Raw genomic sequence first — 16,687 nt, 5'->3', positions numbered from 1 at the left:
TTTTTTTTTATAAAATTAGTGAATATGAAAAAAATTTTATTACGTTTTTTCAAACATAGTTGGCAAGTATTTTTTTAATAAAAATCTATGATATATCTTGGAAGTCCTTGGTCAGAAAAAAAGAGTACCAAATATAAAATTTTTCTTCAATTTTTTTCTAACATATATTTTTTCGCATCAAAAAACAAAAATATGTATAATATTAACAAAAAACGATTTATTTACTGTAAATAAGACAATGTCCTACAAACTTTTTTTAAATTAGATAATTTTTTTTTTATTATTAATTACATTCTTAAATTCTTTTTAAAGTTTTTCTAATTCTTATAACTTAACACTGCTATTTTAACAAAAATTAAGGGTATAATAAATAAAGATTTTTTATCTTTTATTTTAATAATATATTTTATGAATAATAGTTTTGCAATTTATTTTATTAATATTTCTAATCAAACATCCTAAACTTTTATGGAAATAAACTATCCTAAGATCAGATCTGTCAAATCAAAAATTTCGTTCACACATCAAATATTACCATTGATATCCATTTCTAATAATTTGAGGAGTATTTATTATTGACTTGAATTATTCAACATTAATTTCATTTGGTGTTGAATGATAATATTTTATAGTCGTATAATCGACTAGTCAATTACAAATTTTATTTTATTATTCAATAATTAATTGATTGTGTTCAAAGTTTTATTAATTTGTTTAAAAAAAAAATTTATCTTCCAAATTATCAATTTTATTTCTAACTACACATACCTATTTGACAATTATTAATCTTACCAAAAATGGCCGAATTAACACCGTGGACAGAAGTCTCTGCATCATGGATGAGTGCTTGGGGGTAATTTTTTTTAATTCTATTTTTTATTTTTATATCATTTTCAATTGTGGTAAGCAGTAGAATAAGGTTTCATTAGAAATTGATTACAATTTCGAAGATAATTACCAATCTTTACGAATATATTCGAAGTAGACATTTTGATTTTTAGTAACTAAAATGTAATTTATTTTATATGTAAATTATTTTCCTTCTAATAATGGAAGAAGCATGGTTCTTCTATTCGAATGGTTGAATAATTTTATATAAATTGGTTTCTATAAACCCTCATAGGTTCCATTTCTTCGAAAGAAAATTTTATGGCCATGGATTGACGATCTTCGTAAAAGATATATTATGGCTATATTTAATATGTTTAACTTTCTTCCGCTTTGAGGACCTTGCGTATAAGGTCTTTCATTTAAAAGATAAAACGGTACTTTTTATTTAGAAAATTGTGTTCGTTTAAATTTTGAACTGAATTCCTTTCCGATTTACAGTAGTTTATTTTTATTCTATTTCGACTTCCCAGTATACATTTCATATACTCATTTTGTCGAACTCTGCCTTTGCGGGATCTCTTCCTATTATATTCTTCACAATTTAATTTCCCCTATTTAATTTCTATAAACGTTCAGTTCCGCCGTTTTTGCATATAATTAATAGATAATTAATGTTGTATAGCGACGAAGATGATATTTCAATAAAAAATGAAGAATTTGATGTACAGAACGGCACTAATAATGGGAGCATTACATTTGATATTGATTCCGATTTAATAAATGCTAGTGCGAATATTGATAAAGAATCCAGTTGTTCAACGAATGCCACATTTGTGGATATATGTCATGGTTTAGATCTTGGTAATACTCAAAATCATGGGTGTAATGACGTTTAGTCGTTTAGAGTGAGCTGGGCTGAAAGACTATCGAAACCATACCCATTTTTGTTTAAATCATGAAGTCACGGTGAAGATTCTTAACGTATTCGTTTTTTTGTAAGATGCATATACATCTCAATAGGAATGCTTGTCGGTGATAAGCATCAGGCAATAACGTTCGTTCTTGTCTGTGGCAAACCTCCTACAAAAATCGAAAAATGTGTCTTTTTCATCTTTAAAATTCGTTTAAACGTTTCGACCTTACTCGCAACTCACAAACTTAGTATTTTCTCCTGATAGGCTGATTTTATCGGTAATCAAAAAAAATAGACCGAAAATTTTGTAGACCCGGAGTATTGTTGTAATAACGAGATGGTTGGGTTGAATTTGTCGACTAGAGAGAAGTTGCTTGGGTTCGGAATTTTTTAGCCCTTGCGTTCAAAAATGAGTCACTTTTACAGAAATTTTTATCGGTCTATTTTTTCCGAGGCTATTTTTTTTCTAAATCCGATTTTATTATATCTGTAAGTAAAAAAAAATCTCGGTATTTTACAACGATCAGTATTTGTCGGTCTAATTTGACTTAATCATAATCATAAATATCTGTATATATGTATATATGAAATACAGAGTGCCTTTATGCTTGAAACTCGATATATAATACAATCGAAGAAAATGCTTCAAAAGAAAAGTGTTAGATTCAAAGGCACACATCTTATACTGGCATCGAAGTTTTCGGGTTCAATTAAAACCTCACTCTGATTCATAACCGACAAACATTAGATAAACTCTTTAATTTAGAAAGTTGTTCTTTATAAATACGCAAACATTTTTGTTTTTTTAAACATTTTTTTGTAAACATAATAGTTTAGACAATAATTGATAGCAAAAATCTTGCTTTTTATGCGTTTGTTCATTCAACTTAAGGTATTACTATCGGTAATAGACTTAGCATTCAAAATTTAATTAAACTTGGCATAAATGTCCATTATTATATCATAATTAACCAGTTAAATTTTTAGGGGCTTTCAGAAAACTGAAAAAAAGATATTTTAACATTGATCCTTATGGAAAATCACAGATTTTATTTTATTTCACAAAACTGGACGTTCAGATTTTCAGTTCTCTGAAGGCCCTAAAAAATTTAACTGGTTAATTATGATATAATAATGGACAACTATGCCAAGTTTCATTAAATTCTGAATGCAAAGTCTATTACCGATAGTACTACCCTAAACAAAAATAGTCTTAATAGAAAAACGAACAAATTTATTGGATTTAATGGAAAATTTTTTTTTTCGAAGAGTTCCCAGATTTCGCAGAAACAATTTTGGATAAAATTTTCCAGTCCGCCTTTGCCTAAGCTGTACGATTTGTGGAAAAATGTTTCCGCAGTTATGGTGTAGAGTAAGCTTTTCATTGAGCTTGAAAACCTAGATCAAGTTTAATGTTTGTGTAAGATGTGCGTCACACACCCAACATTTTTTGCTTGAGGCATTTTTATCGATAAAACTTATTTTTCAAGTTTCAAGCATATATAAACTTAACAAAACACCCTGTATATTTTAAGAAGACAAAGGCACTTTCATAAATAATTTTCGCTCAGTTTCTATGTTACCGAGTACGCTAAAGACAAATTTGGGTATATTCCGAGGAGTTAACTATACAAATCTTACCCACTTCCCTCGAAAGCTACGCCCATATTCCTGATACTAATGACTTTTACATCTTTAATCATGTACTGCTGTAGATGTTGCCCATTTAGCCCAAGATCATCATGCAATTAGTAGTGTAAATAATGAAGAAATTGAACACACAACAATTGCCGATACGCTACCTTCATCTGGGATAAAATTAATTGGTCAAGATCGTATCTTAAATAATCATCAAGAATTTAAAGTTATGACAGAGGTAAAAATTTCATTCCATTTCATCTCTTTCGAAAAATAGAATCAACAAGACAGCCTTGATTTGTTCTGTTGGAATTGAAACCCGAATGACTTTATATTTCCACAGGATCGGAAATTGGTATTGTCGCGAAAGCTTTAAGTGAACAATCTTCATGGAGTTGAATTGCGAAGTTTTTAAAATCAGTTCAAAACATTTTTTAACAATTTTTGCGTGAAGATCTCATTTTCTCATCGTTTATGCACAGTTAACAAGCAAAATTTTAGACGCTGTTCTGATAATAATTTCTAGATATTTTAACAATGACCTATCGTCTTACGCAGTATTTTTTGGGTATTTGTACGTCTGTTTCCTTAATTCACCATTTGTCTTAAAGGGATAAAATGTGAAGTCAAAACTGTAGTTTGATTCGTCTCAATCATGAAAATTATATTTTTTTTATAATTTAATTATCATCGATTTTAGTACGGAAGAAGGCTTGAAAAAATATATTTTCTCTAGGAAATTGTGCTCACTGTATCAAACATCTATACAAAAAATTTTCCAACATGTGCGTTTAAAAAATTGTCTTAACTTGACTCCCAACAACAAAAGGCAGGAAAATAACACTCATCAGATCAAATCTAAAGGTTGAGATGCTAAAAAGATATGCCCTCCTTCAACTTTTTTTTGTGTGTACAAGGTGCGCCATTTTTTATGTCGGTATATAAACATTGAATAAATTTTCATTTGTTAACTGATTGAGTTGATTAGATATGTTTTTGAAACGTCAATGCATTACAATTTTAACGATGAATCGTTTTACACCGAAAAAATGTACCGAAATAGTGACGCTGTACAGCGTTCAGTTCTGTTAACTCAACGTGCATATCGTAGAAAATATCGTGGCCAACAGGCATCATCTCCTTTGGGCTTGAACCCAAAAGTATCGCATCGTCACCAAACAGTCGCTAATTGGTTGACACGGACCCTGATTTTTTAAGCGAATTTTGATGACCGGCCAGGCCAATTTTACACTCTCTGGCGCAGTTAATAAGCAATCAGAAATTGTTTTTTTTTTTTTTTTTAATTATTCAATGTTTACAGACCGACATAAAAGTTGGCGCACCCAATCCATTCTATCCATTCAAAAAAAACTTACCATTTTTTCCCTTTTAAATAACAGCAAGAACTAGCAACGGAATACCTAATGAACTCCGTGAATTTAATGAAAGCATCAAAACATCATAGTTCACCACAAAGCAATGAAAATTTAATATTGGATGATATGCAGTTGGATGAAATGTACTCAAGTACAAGTAATTTATCGAGTACCGATTTAGATCAAATTGAACAGAAAATAGAAATCAATACATCTGATTTAATGATGGGAGTGGATCTAGATGGTCATCGTCATCACAATGAACATGATTTGAATCAATTGATCTCACAATCAACTCAACAATGTTTGAATGATTTAACAAATCAACAAAATGGTAGTACAACATTATCGGATAGCTTTAAAAATCGTTTACATTATGTTAAATATGTTAATCGTGATGGCAAACATGTTAAAGTATGGGAATGTGGTGTTTGTATGTATTTATTTATTATATATTCTATTTATTTACTTACCAGGGGGTGTGCATGTAAAGAGTGTTATTGTGTACACATGGGTTTTTAAACTTAGTAGGTGGTCTATTAGTTCAAGCCCCTGTAAAATAATCAGTACATCATAAAACATCTATAACGGATTAAAGTGATACTTATGTCTGAATTTGACCATTCAAACTCATATTTTTTGTGTGGAGACTTTTAATTTACTGATCAAAAGCTAGTAAGCTTTCGTCATTTCAAAAACTTTGAGCGAACCACAATTTAAATATAAAAACTTACACTATTTATAGTAAAAATTCTTTAAAGATAATAATAAAAGTAGATTTTTAATTAACAGTACACTTAATAAGCCGTGATACATAGAAAAGTTGGGAAGCAGCACCGATTTTAATGAAACATTTTGTAACGCGCTTATAAGATCCCGAGGAACAGTCAGCCACCTTAACCTAGTCATAGAGGACTTAGGGTCTCAATGGGAGGGGGGGGGGCATATAGTAATACGAATCTGATATTGGATTACACGGATTCTGTCACTTCTTACGAAAATTGTGCCATTTTCGAGCTAGTAACTAAAAATTAAATAGTTTTTTCTGGACACTGTGTGTGTTTTGAGCCAAAAAAGGGAAATTCTTGGCCAAAATGACACAATTTTCGGAAGACGGCGCAGAATTCGTGTTATTTAACATCGGATTTATAATCAGACACCAAAATTCGTGTAATCTGACATCGGATTAGTATTCAGCGACCATAAATACCTACTATATGACAATTTTAAACCAAAATCAACCATTGCAAAAAATTTTTTGGCGATATATGCCTCCTATGACTAAGTGGCTGAAGGTTCCTGGGGGTCTAGCCTACTCCGTCAAAAATTCTTAAAATAAAAACTCAATGTTCAATCCCAAAACATTTTTGCCATTTTATATTACTGCCGCTCAATTTCGTTGATACAGCTCTCAAATTGTTCCCTTAAGGTATGAGGGAGACAGGTTGCCTGCTTGTCAACATAAGCCTAAGACGTCCTATGATGTTTTCATATTTGAAGAAGTTAACCTATTTCAATCAGCTAATTCCTCATTCCTATCAAAATCTTGCTCAACAGTATAAATGCGGAGGTTTTTCATGCAGTCCTCGGATTTAAAAACAAAAAACCGGCCCAGCCGTCTCTCTTATGCTGTCTTTATTTTGTCATATTTAACATTTTACCCTACAATTGGCAAGAAATTCAATTTTGCGTTAATTTTAAGATTTGCTTTATAATTAACAAAATTTCAGTCTGTCTCTTTTTCATCTGTTTATCTTGAAATGTTTTATTGGTTGATAGGTTGAGGAGCAAGTTTACATATCTGTTATGTAAGCTTGAACTCGTTAGCTATCATAAACAACAGGGAGATTTTTAAATCTCTAAACGAATTTGGGTTTGAATGCTCGATTGTTGTCTCCTTGAGTCATTTGGCTCTAAAGGACGAATTTTATATTTAAATATTTATTAAATTTTCTCCAAATTAGGTAATAAAGAATTTGGACATCAATATACTTTAATGCGTCATTTACCAACGCATACCGATGAAAGGAAGTTTCAATGTAATACATGTGGAAAAGGTAAAGATTTTCCAATCGATGATTCCTATGTTTATATTAACCCCGACTTACGACAGCTCCTGAATTCCCTATACAACTCCGATTGCTTAACTGCATCCTTTTTATATGCAACTAAACTCGAATAAGCATTTCTCCAAAAATTTGCCTTCTTAATTCTCTTTACCAAAAAGTACGTTTACATTAGAATGGGTTAGTCAAAATAGAACAAAAAAAGAAGGGAATTACAGAGGAATGATTTATTGGTATTGAAAAAACTTTGTGGGATTAAGTTAAATTACAGTACCGGCGTTAATTTAAAAGTTGGAAGAGCTATTTATGGATGAGATATATACCGAGCATCCTTTTTAAATTTGACATATACGTGAAACTCGAAAAATAATTTTAATCGAAAATAAATACACGAAACATTTTTTTGTTTGAAAAATATTTTTGTAAACCGAATAGTTTATACAGTAATTGATAACAAAGATCTAGCTTTTAGCGTGTTTGTTCATTCAATTTTAACAAAATCGGTCTTAGAAAAAACATACCACTTTAATTGGATTTATTGGAAATTTTTGTCGAAGTGTGTCTAGATTCCGCAGAAACAATTATTCGAAATAAATCATTTCAATCCATTTTTGCCTAAACTATTTTAATGAACAACAACTTTCTAATTTAAAGTATTCATCTATCGATTACCAGTTATGAAATAGAGCTTTTCATTGAACCTGAAAGTCTACTACAAGTTTAATGTCTGCGTAAGATGTGGGTCTATACATCCAAAAATTTTTCTTTGACTTCAGCTTAAAAAGTACCCTGTATCCTTCGATCATAAGGCTATTGAGGATATAAACCACTTGGAACTATGTAAAAAAAAATTTATTGCTACAAATGTTTCACTGATAAGCCTAAACTTTCAGGATGTTTGACTTCAAGCAATACCTGTAGAAGCCCTCGAATAGATTAAACGATAGAACTAAACAGAGCGATTTTGATAAGTCGGGTTTAATATGATTTTCAAAGCCCAAATTACATTAACTAAGGTCTAATCAATCGATAGCATTTCGTCAAATGTCAACGTTATCACAACATCGTGCCATACATTCAGCAGATCGTCCCTACGTTTGTGAATTATGTCGTAAAACATTTAATCGTGTCTCAACATTAATTTCGCATCGTAAAACACATTCTGGTTTAAAACCACATCAATGTCACTTATGTCACAAAGCCTTCCATCAAAAAGGTAAGTCCTGAATCCATTTTCATTAATCCTTAATCCATTTTGATTTTATATCCTGGTACTGTTATCCATTATCCTTTTTTTATATTATTTAAGGTAATTTAAGAAATCATATCTTTACGCATACAAACGAGCGTCCATATAAATGCGATGTATGCCAGAAAGGATTTAATCAAATGTCTAATTTAATGTGTCATAAATTAAAGGTATATTATCATTTTATCCTTTATCCTTTTCATTATTTAAATATTCCTTGTTTTTCCTAATCATTTACACGCAATAGGCTTTTGTCCTAAGTTTGAAAAATTGAGTTAAACGTTACAAAAATACCTGATTTACACCAAAAAAGTATTATTTAAAAAAAACAATATTTGCATTTTCAAAAACCAATTCAAATTTACTTCGAAAACAGTGTAGAATGTCATGGTGTCTTGAATGACATCACGACTTGCCAAGGAATCATTTTTGAGTATGAAAATTGTAAGCAGTTGTAAGTAAACCATAATTTTTGTGTATCACAGCATTAATAGAATTTGGCATGGCGTTACGTAACACTTTCTAATTGATGTTTGCTGCCACGTGATTTATTTTCAAAAAATAATCTTTTTTGTCATCTACATATCATGATTAATCACTAGAAACTCTTATCCATCCGATTTATTCTTAGTAGACAAAAGCCTATTAGGCTATTATGTTTTAAAAATTGGGCAATAAGGAACTAAGACGATCACAAATTTTACTGCAGGAATCTTTATGGGTTATTAAAGAAAAAACAAACGGCGGAGTGTTATTAAATTTGACGGTTGAAATTGAAGATAGCACTTGCTTAATAGCACTCCTTTTGATTTTTTAAATACATATATGTATCTCGTAAATTTACAAAACCAAATTTCGATAAATTTTATAAAAAATTTTTGTAGATAATCAAATGTCCCATCGTAAAATGCTTTTAAAAGTTTTGATGCCAAAACAGTTGAAACAAACAGACAAAGAAAGTAGATTAAATTTTTTTTAACGCTGGGCTGTATCTCGGTTATTTTTTTTAAAATTTTGGCCTTTTTTCCCTGTTTGTTTCAACTGTTTTGCCAAAAAAATATTTTTTTTTTTTGAAAATGCTTAAGTTTTTAAGTAGCTAAATTTTTATAAAATACTTTTTAATGTAAAATTATACACAAAATAAACAAAACTTTTTTCCTTTTAAAAACATTTTTCTAATCTTGGACGTAAAAAAGGGTACCAAAATGATCAGGGGAATTTCCTGAACACGATGCACCCAAAACAATCGGGTACCTATGAAAATAAAAAACTCAACGAAAGTTAAATAGGTGGCGTTGGGACGAAAATGGAAAATTTTAACTGTTGCTCTTCCTTATTTATTTAATACCAATTTAAGTAAATGCTATAGCCACCTTCGTTAGTTAACAATAGATAGGCGTTAGTTAAGAAATTTATAAGTATGTTTATTTTTAAATAAAAAAGGCACATCAACGTAATGATAAACCAAAATACATGTGTCGATTATGTAACAAAGAATTTCCAAAACGTATGGCATTACGTAATCATGAAGAATATAAACATGGCATCAAAAATCAACAACAAACTGCAACGACAGCATCTACATCAGCAACATCTTTGTCAGGATTACCAGCATCAGGAAATATTATAAATACTAGTGATTTAATATTACAACAATCAAAGGCCACTGGTAATACATTGTTAATGAATGGTAGTGGGGGCACACCACTTCTTAATGGAGTTGGAAATTCTAGTGCTAATGATCATCTAGGACAAGAGTAAGTTTACTATTAAGTTATTGCGTTCTCGAAAAGTCCATTGTGAGAGATATCTTGGCATCCTGGCCCGATTGACCTGAAAACTTGGACAGTTAGTAGAAAATAGCGTAAGAAACAAAGTTGGAAGCTACCGATAAAGGGATGAATTCTAAGCAAGAAATGTCATTGAAGCATGTTTCCAAAATTTAATACTTTCCGGGTTAATCTTAATAATAATGTTACAAAAAAAAGTCTAGAGGGCAAAAATTTAGCTCGTTTTCCGCAAAATATTTTGCTTTTTAGTTATTGGCGATTGAAATTCGCCCTGCTTAACTTCAGTGATAGGGCGAGAACCGTTGTTTTCATTGTGGTATGTATGGAGCGTTACGATGACGCGAGTTCCATGATTTTTGTTTATCCAAAAAGTGCTCAACGTGTCTAAAGAAAATTTCACTTCAAAAGACAAAAAATTTCAAATGTAAAATTACAAAAAAAAGTCCAGAAAGTAAAATATTTTGTGAAAACGAGCTAAATTTTGGCCCTCTAGACTTTTTTTTGTAAATTTATTATTAAGATTAACTCGGAAAGTATTAAATTTTCGAAATATGTTTCAATGACACTTTTTGCTTAGAATTCTTCACTCTATCGATTCCCGTTATCATTTATTAACATAAATGCTTAATATAAACTTTGATCTGATCTGAAAATCGATGCGGTATGAGAGTATCCATTAGCTGTACTATTCTCTACCAGGATATCTCTCGCGCAATTTATACTGAGGTATCAACAAATTAATCATATTACATCTTTTTGATTCCAGTAAAATGCGTAGAATCCACATACCGGATATAGGGGGCTCGATTCAATCAGTTCCAACACAATCATCAACGAAAGTTCGTTATACAAATGGTGTGCTTGTGGATGCTATCAACACAGAAGCAATGCGTCAAGCATTACAAGCTCAACAAGCAAATGGTACAAGCAGTTTACCATCATCCGCACCATTTGCATTGTTAAGACCAATTGGTGGAATACCTGTACTTGTACGTGTTCTGTCCGCACCTCATGGCAAACATATGTTGGTACCTGCCACAGCAGAAGATTTAAAAGCTCACGGTAAAATTACAATTTCTGATAATGGGAATGGAAGTGGAACGGGCATACATTTAACTGATCGTTATGATTCATGTAAGATCTCTTATTATTCTAATGTTTTTAAGGTCAAACGGAAAAAGAAACCCAAAACCTTATAGGATCATTCTTCTATCTGTTTGTCTGTCTGTCCGATTATCACAACCTGTTTACTCCGAATCTATTTGAAGAAGAAAGTTGAAATATGGTGATCCAATCACAAAGGTATAACGTAAACAAACGAATTCTGATTTTGGGTGTTCGTTTAAAAAGTAATTTTTAATTTTGTTTATTCTAGTGAAAAAAAAAAATTGAAGAAAGAAATAAGTCTTAGAAACTATGAAAAAATCTTAGGAACTTCAGAGTTACCCAGACTTATTAAGTCTGAGTTAGGCAGTCCAAAAACGTTGAGAATTTCAGTTTTATTCAGAGCTTCTTAGACTGATTAAGACTTATTCTCTCTTTCAATTTTGTTTCCACCAGGATAATTTTAACAAAAGCCAAGAAATTCAATTGTTTGCAATTTTTTAAAATTTCTTTTAAAAAGTTGCAAAAATTATTAGTTCCGAGCTAACCACCAGGAAAGTGTTAGAGGATTATGTAATAAATAGTCAGTAATTTGTGATCCTTTTTACTTCCGATTTCCAATTTTTTCCAAGCAGGCGTTTAGCCATGGGAGAATATATTTTCACAAATACATCCAAATACATCAAATTTTTCCAAAATTTCAACATCCTGAAAAGGACGCTTTCCTTACTGTCATAACTTGGACCATCCTGTATAAATTTTTATTTTTAATTAAGATTATTACTATTTTAGCTAAAAATTCGAATTCAACAACCACTGTACAAATAAAAATACCAGTTGTTGCAACCGTGGTACAAAAATTTGAACCAGATGGTACAATGAGTATGTCTGTTGAATCGCCTGGTCCTGACAACAGTAAATATATTTTGTTTTACACTCGGAAACTTTTGTGTCGAATACATTCTTCGTGCGATTCATAACTCGAAGAGAGAGATGTTTTACACAAAGGTTTTCAAGAATCTCTTATAGATTCGGATTAACCATTAGACAGAGTAGGCAAATGCCTAGGGACTCAGCCACGGATACGCGCTCCACGCATGCACAAAAGAAATTTAAAATGATTAAATGAAATACAGAGAAAGTTGAATTGGAATTTCGATCCTCATGCTGTCGGCGGTTGATGAAATACTTGATACTTACTGAACATAACCATCTAGTATCGAGTAGCGGAACTAATAATATGGATGCGTTACATTACGTAACGACTCTCAACCCGCGTTTCATTTTAATCACAGCCCTTCATCAACTTCAAAAGAGCTAATAATCTTCAAAAGGATGAAAAATGACTCGGAGAATTGCATTGCAACATGGTTAATCCGGCCTTGCTCTCTTGGGTTGACAAAAAGTAAATTACTGAATTTTACTTCTAGAACAATTAATTCAAGATTCCATCAATAATGCTGTGGATAATCATTTAAACAATACTAATAATAGTAATATCAATATTAATGATAATGATGATAACAATATGGAATTTTTAAAGGAATCCTGTGATAATATGTCCATATCATTACCAAATAGCTCTGGATGTAAGTATTCATGTAAGTGGTCAGATCCCCGCCATTTTAAGGGCTCCCAAATTCTTAATCTACCGCCAATGGTCTTCAAGTTTGCATCAAAGAGTATAAGGTAGAGAAGAAGCAGCAATATAATTTTAAGTGACATCTGGAGTCTGTGGCGATCAACTATTAAGTTTGTCAGCCTTGGGTATGACTATTAAATTTGACTACTTTGCGGGGGCGACTAATATCTATTAAGTTTAAAAGCCTTACTCGGTAGAGGCGCTGAAACTCGTATACTACGATTTTACATTAGCTCATATGGGCTGCTTCTCCTCCATCCTATCCTATTTGGTTTGCATGTAGAAAAAGATCCGAAGGTGGTGGGATCATAATAAAAGCTCACCGCGGATTGAAGATTCCACTCAAAAAATACTTCCGCGGTTATTTTATAGCAAGGGAGCCATGATGGTTTTCTTTCCTTTTTATATCTAAACATATTTAAAATGTGTTAAATAGCCCCTGGTTCTCTCTATTGAACCCTTTAAGCCCTTCCTTGAAATATTTATTCAAAAATTAATTGAATAAATAATTTCAATAAGCACTTGTAAGATATTAAAAAGTTTCATTTAAAAAAAATTACTCTCAGTTATAAAAATGTTTGATTAGCATTCAGAAATTTATTTTAACGGTTAATTAACCAAATAACTATATATAACGGTAAATAACCAGATAATTGTCCTCTCGAATCATTTATATAATAGATATCGAACTTGTACGCACATAATTGTCAGATATGATAAGGCCCCCCGTTCTTAATGGGCACTATTGGCAAGTGCCAGAGTCTCAAATTCCTTAGAGCCTCCAAATTGTAGCAAAAAAGGCCCCCGTGGACTGAAAATTGTCTCGGCTGGCTAAAAAGATTCCCGTAGTATAAAGATTAATGGGAGACTCATAAGGTAATAGTAACCAGGACCCCCAATAACGTAAAGAAGACCTTGGGTATAAATTATTTAAACTCATAAAAATGTCAATCGCCTTGATATAACTTAATTGGAAGGCTTTTTTTATGTCATTTGTTTTAAAATATGATATTGGACCTAAAGGTCTCGCTCTTAGGCTGGACTTTAATTTATTAATTAACTTTTATTATTGATATAGATATGAGTTTTCATGCAGATACATCAACATCATCACCATATAATTCAAGTATAACTGAAACAGTTATAAAAGATGATCAAGATCTAGACACAAGAAATATATCTGTGGTGACGTCATTAAAAGATGATATTACAAATAGTACATTTGATTCAATTGATTTATCTGTTCCTGTTGACGATCATATAGTTGTCAATTCTACAGACACTAGCCATCAACGTTCATCATTATCAAACAATAATCATCATTCCAATAATTATAACTTTTTTAACAATGAACATCATTTATTAACTACAGAAAATCAGTTACGTCATTATAATAATCAATTTGATTCTTATCAGGTAAATATTTGTTTTTGTACCATGAATATATAAAATATATATAGGTATGCTGAGTTTAGTCCCAAGTTTGTAACGCTTAAAAATATTGATGCTACGAACAAAATTTTGGTATTGGTGTTCAAAAAATCACCTAATTAGACCATTTTCAGTTGGCTGTCCGCCCGCCTGTCGTGACATGCGGGCGGACAGAGTACATGCGTTAAGCAATGCAACTAAGTAAGAAGTATAATAGGTGTTATATGAAATTGCAAAAGTGACTTGTATCGTGGCTTATCTGTTGTAGTTCATCTATTCAACTAAGAAACTCCCACTCTCCAAGCGTCTTACGACTATCTCAACGCATATCGATTCTTCAACATATGTATTTAATACCTCTCACTTAGATGCATTGCTTAATGCATATATTCTGTCATACTCGTGATATTTATATGCCTAGATGTAAATCGAACATTCTGTATAGTATGTATATTCAGGTACCACCTATTGCTTATATTTTAAATTTTTACGTTACATATATAATGTATGCGTTTGTTTATTTTTCTTTACTTACATGACGTAAAAAAACAAACGAATGCGTAATCAACACTGTATATACATAATATTTAAATAATTAACTCAGTCAATTGTTTATTTTCTCTTGTTAATAATAAGACCTGGAAAAAAATCATTTCTGAAGATCGCTCGGATCATGCAATATAATTTAATATAAAATTATTTTTTCTGTAGATCATAAAAAAGTAGATATATTTTGGACCACTATGCCCCGAACCTTATTCCACTGTACATTTCATCTAGGACACGTATTGAAACAAAAATTTGATATCGAAGGAGTTTCTTAAAGAAGCTCGGGCACAATGTAGAGTTTTGGTTTCGATTAAAATTTTTTGAAAACTATGGATTAAGGAATTTTTGAATTTGAATTCATGCTGATCAAAATATCTTATGAACTCAACCCTCAAAAACCCTTCATGTAGATAGGTTTTTGAGGTTTGAGCCCATAAGAACTTTTGATTAGCATGAACAAATCTACCTTAATCCATAGTTTTACAAAAAATTTTAATGAAACCAAAAATCAATATATCATGTAGGCATAATCTTTGAAGGGCCGTAGCTCAGAAAGTAAGGGTTTTTGAGGGTTGAATTTATAAGAACTTTTGATCAGCATAATGAAAACTACGTTAATCCATAGTTTTCAAAAAATTTTAACCGAAACCAAAAATCAATGTATTGTGTCCGAGGTCCTTCGATAAATTAATTTAACGTTTTTTAGCAAGTTTTTTTTAAATTAATCGATTAAGAACCAGGTGCCTATATCAGCCTCTCATATATATTGTTAATGTAAACTCTCGAATAGCTTATAAATAGGTTATTTAAACAATTAACTCTGTTATAACATTTCTTTCTAGATAATTGGTGAAGAATTGGCACAACATAAAACAAACGATCAACATTTTAATATTCAAACAAATCATAACGATTCAGATATCATCACTAATAATAATAATTTAATATTAAACGAGCATAGTTTATACAACGAAGTGAATCAACATTTTACATTTATTACAAACAGTGGTGCTACCAACTCACATACTAACAACAATCATCATATTGTTGATGATCACGACAATGATCAAATTGAGAAATTTGAAATTTTATAAACAATCACAATTAATCATATTTTATTAAAATTAATTATTATACAATTTAATTGTTTAAACTAACCAAATTAGATATAGGATTTATTTACGAGAGCTGATCGGAAAAAAAACTATCCCTGTAAACATTCAAGTACAGATATTATTTTATTTTATAGCTATTTATTTTAATCTATTATGTTTAATAGTTTTGCAGTTAACCTATCAAAAAATATTTTAAACAATAGTTGTATGTATCTTCATAACTTGATAACTTTTGTCTCAAAAAATTGTTCTAATTTAACGTATTTTCTTTGATTACATGCACTAATGACATATATTTTCAAGTCGTATTTCCTTCGCAAGCTAACGATTTTCGAAAATATGTTAGTTTTTTATGAGGATCAACTTTCTAATTTAAAGTATTATTACTTTTTAGGATCTACATTGACTATTAAAGAAACTTGGAGAACTTTTGTTTAAGTTTTTTTCTAATGATTAACTACAAACCGAGCTATTAGTCATGATAGATTAAAAAAATTCACCCTGTATAAGGTTTTAATTTTCGATGTTATTTTTGCTGAAATATGCTTCCATTTTAATATGTTTTGTACTAGAATATCATGCATTGTATACAAATGACAAGTGAAAACATATCGATTACCAATAATCACGAAATACTTCATTGATGAATATGGATAAAATTCATCGACGAACGTGGAAATATTGGATTTTTCGACCCATTTCTACGCTTATCTCTTGTATGACGTAAATGATATATAATTTCAGATCATCTATGATTTGAAGATCATTACTGTAGATCTCTGCCTTAGAAAATCTCCAAAGAAAAAAATTAATAGGCGTTAAATCACAAGATCTAGGTGATCAATTAACGTCTGCCAAAGATTATTCGATGGACTTCTTACTTTGCTACAAGACAAATACAAAAATAATAGCACATTCAAAAGTAACATCGAAAATTATCATCCTTAAACCCTTCGTATTTTTGTAACCAATCAGTTTATTAG

At 30.8% G+C, this 16,687-nt stretch overlaps 1 protein-coding gene across 1 annotated transcript; it reads left to right on the top strand.

The window, feature by feature from the left end:
- The first annotated feature begins 742 nt into the window (after positions 1 to 742).
- On the top strand, positions 743 to 15,683 carry LOC123296231 (bromodomain-containing protein DDB_G0270170-like). The gene is made up of 11 exons (XM_044877693.1): positions 743 to 853; positions 1,514 to 1,692; positions 3,460 to 3,620; positions 4,783 to 5,062; positions 5,115 to 5,191; positions 9,517 to 9,830; positions 10,630 to 10,997; positions 11,760 to 11,882; positions 12,398 to 12,556; positions 13,688 to 14,025; positions 15,432 to 15,683. Exons 1-11 carry the CDS (start codon positions 798 to 800, stop codon positions 15,681 to 15,683), a joined length of 2,307 nt encoding a protein of 768 aa, XP_044733628.1. The 5' UTR covers positions 743 to 797.
- Positions 15,684 to 16,687: the final 1,004 nt, after the last annotated feature.

This window comes from Chrysoperla carnea, chromosome 3, assembly GCF_905475395.1.
Source record: "Chrysoperla carnea chromosome 3, inChrCarn1.1, whole genome shotgun sequence".
In the NCBI taxonomy this organism is placed as follows: domain Eukaryota; kingdom Metazoa; phylum Arthropoda; class Insecta; order Neuroptera; family Chrysopidae; genus Chrysoperla; species Chrysoperla carnea.
This window is presented reverse-complemented; position numbering and strand designations above follow the sequence as displayed.

What these genes read in the sequence shown, in the direction of transcription:
- LOC123296231 (XM_044877693.1), top strand. Translation starts at nt 798, where the DNA reads ATGGCCGAATTAACACCGTGGACAGAAGTCTCTGCATCATGGATGAGT. An exon ending in AATGATCATCTAGGACAAGA is followed by an intron (nt 9,831 to 10,629) that starts GTAAGTTTACTA and finishes TTTTGATTCCAG; the next exon opens with TAAAATGCGTAGAATCCACA. An exon ending in ATCAATTTGATTCTTATCAG is followed by an intron (nt 14,026 to 15,431) that starts GTAAATATTTGT and finishes ATTTCTTTCTAG; the next exon opens with ATAATTGGTGAAGAATTGGC.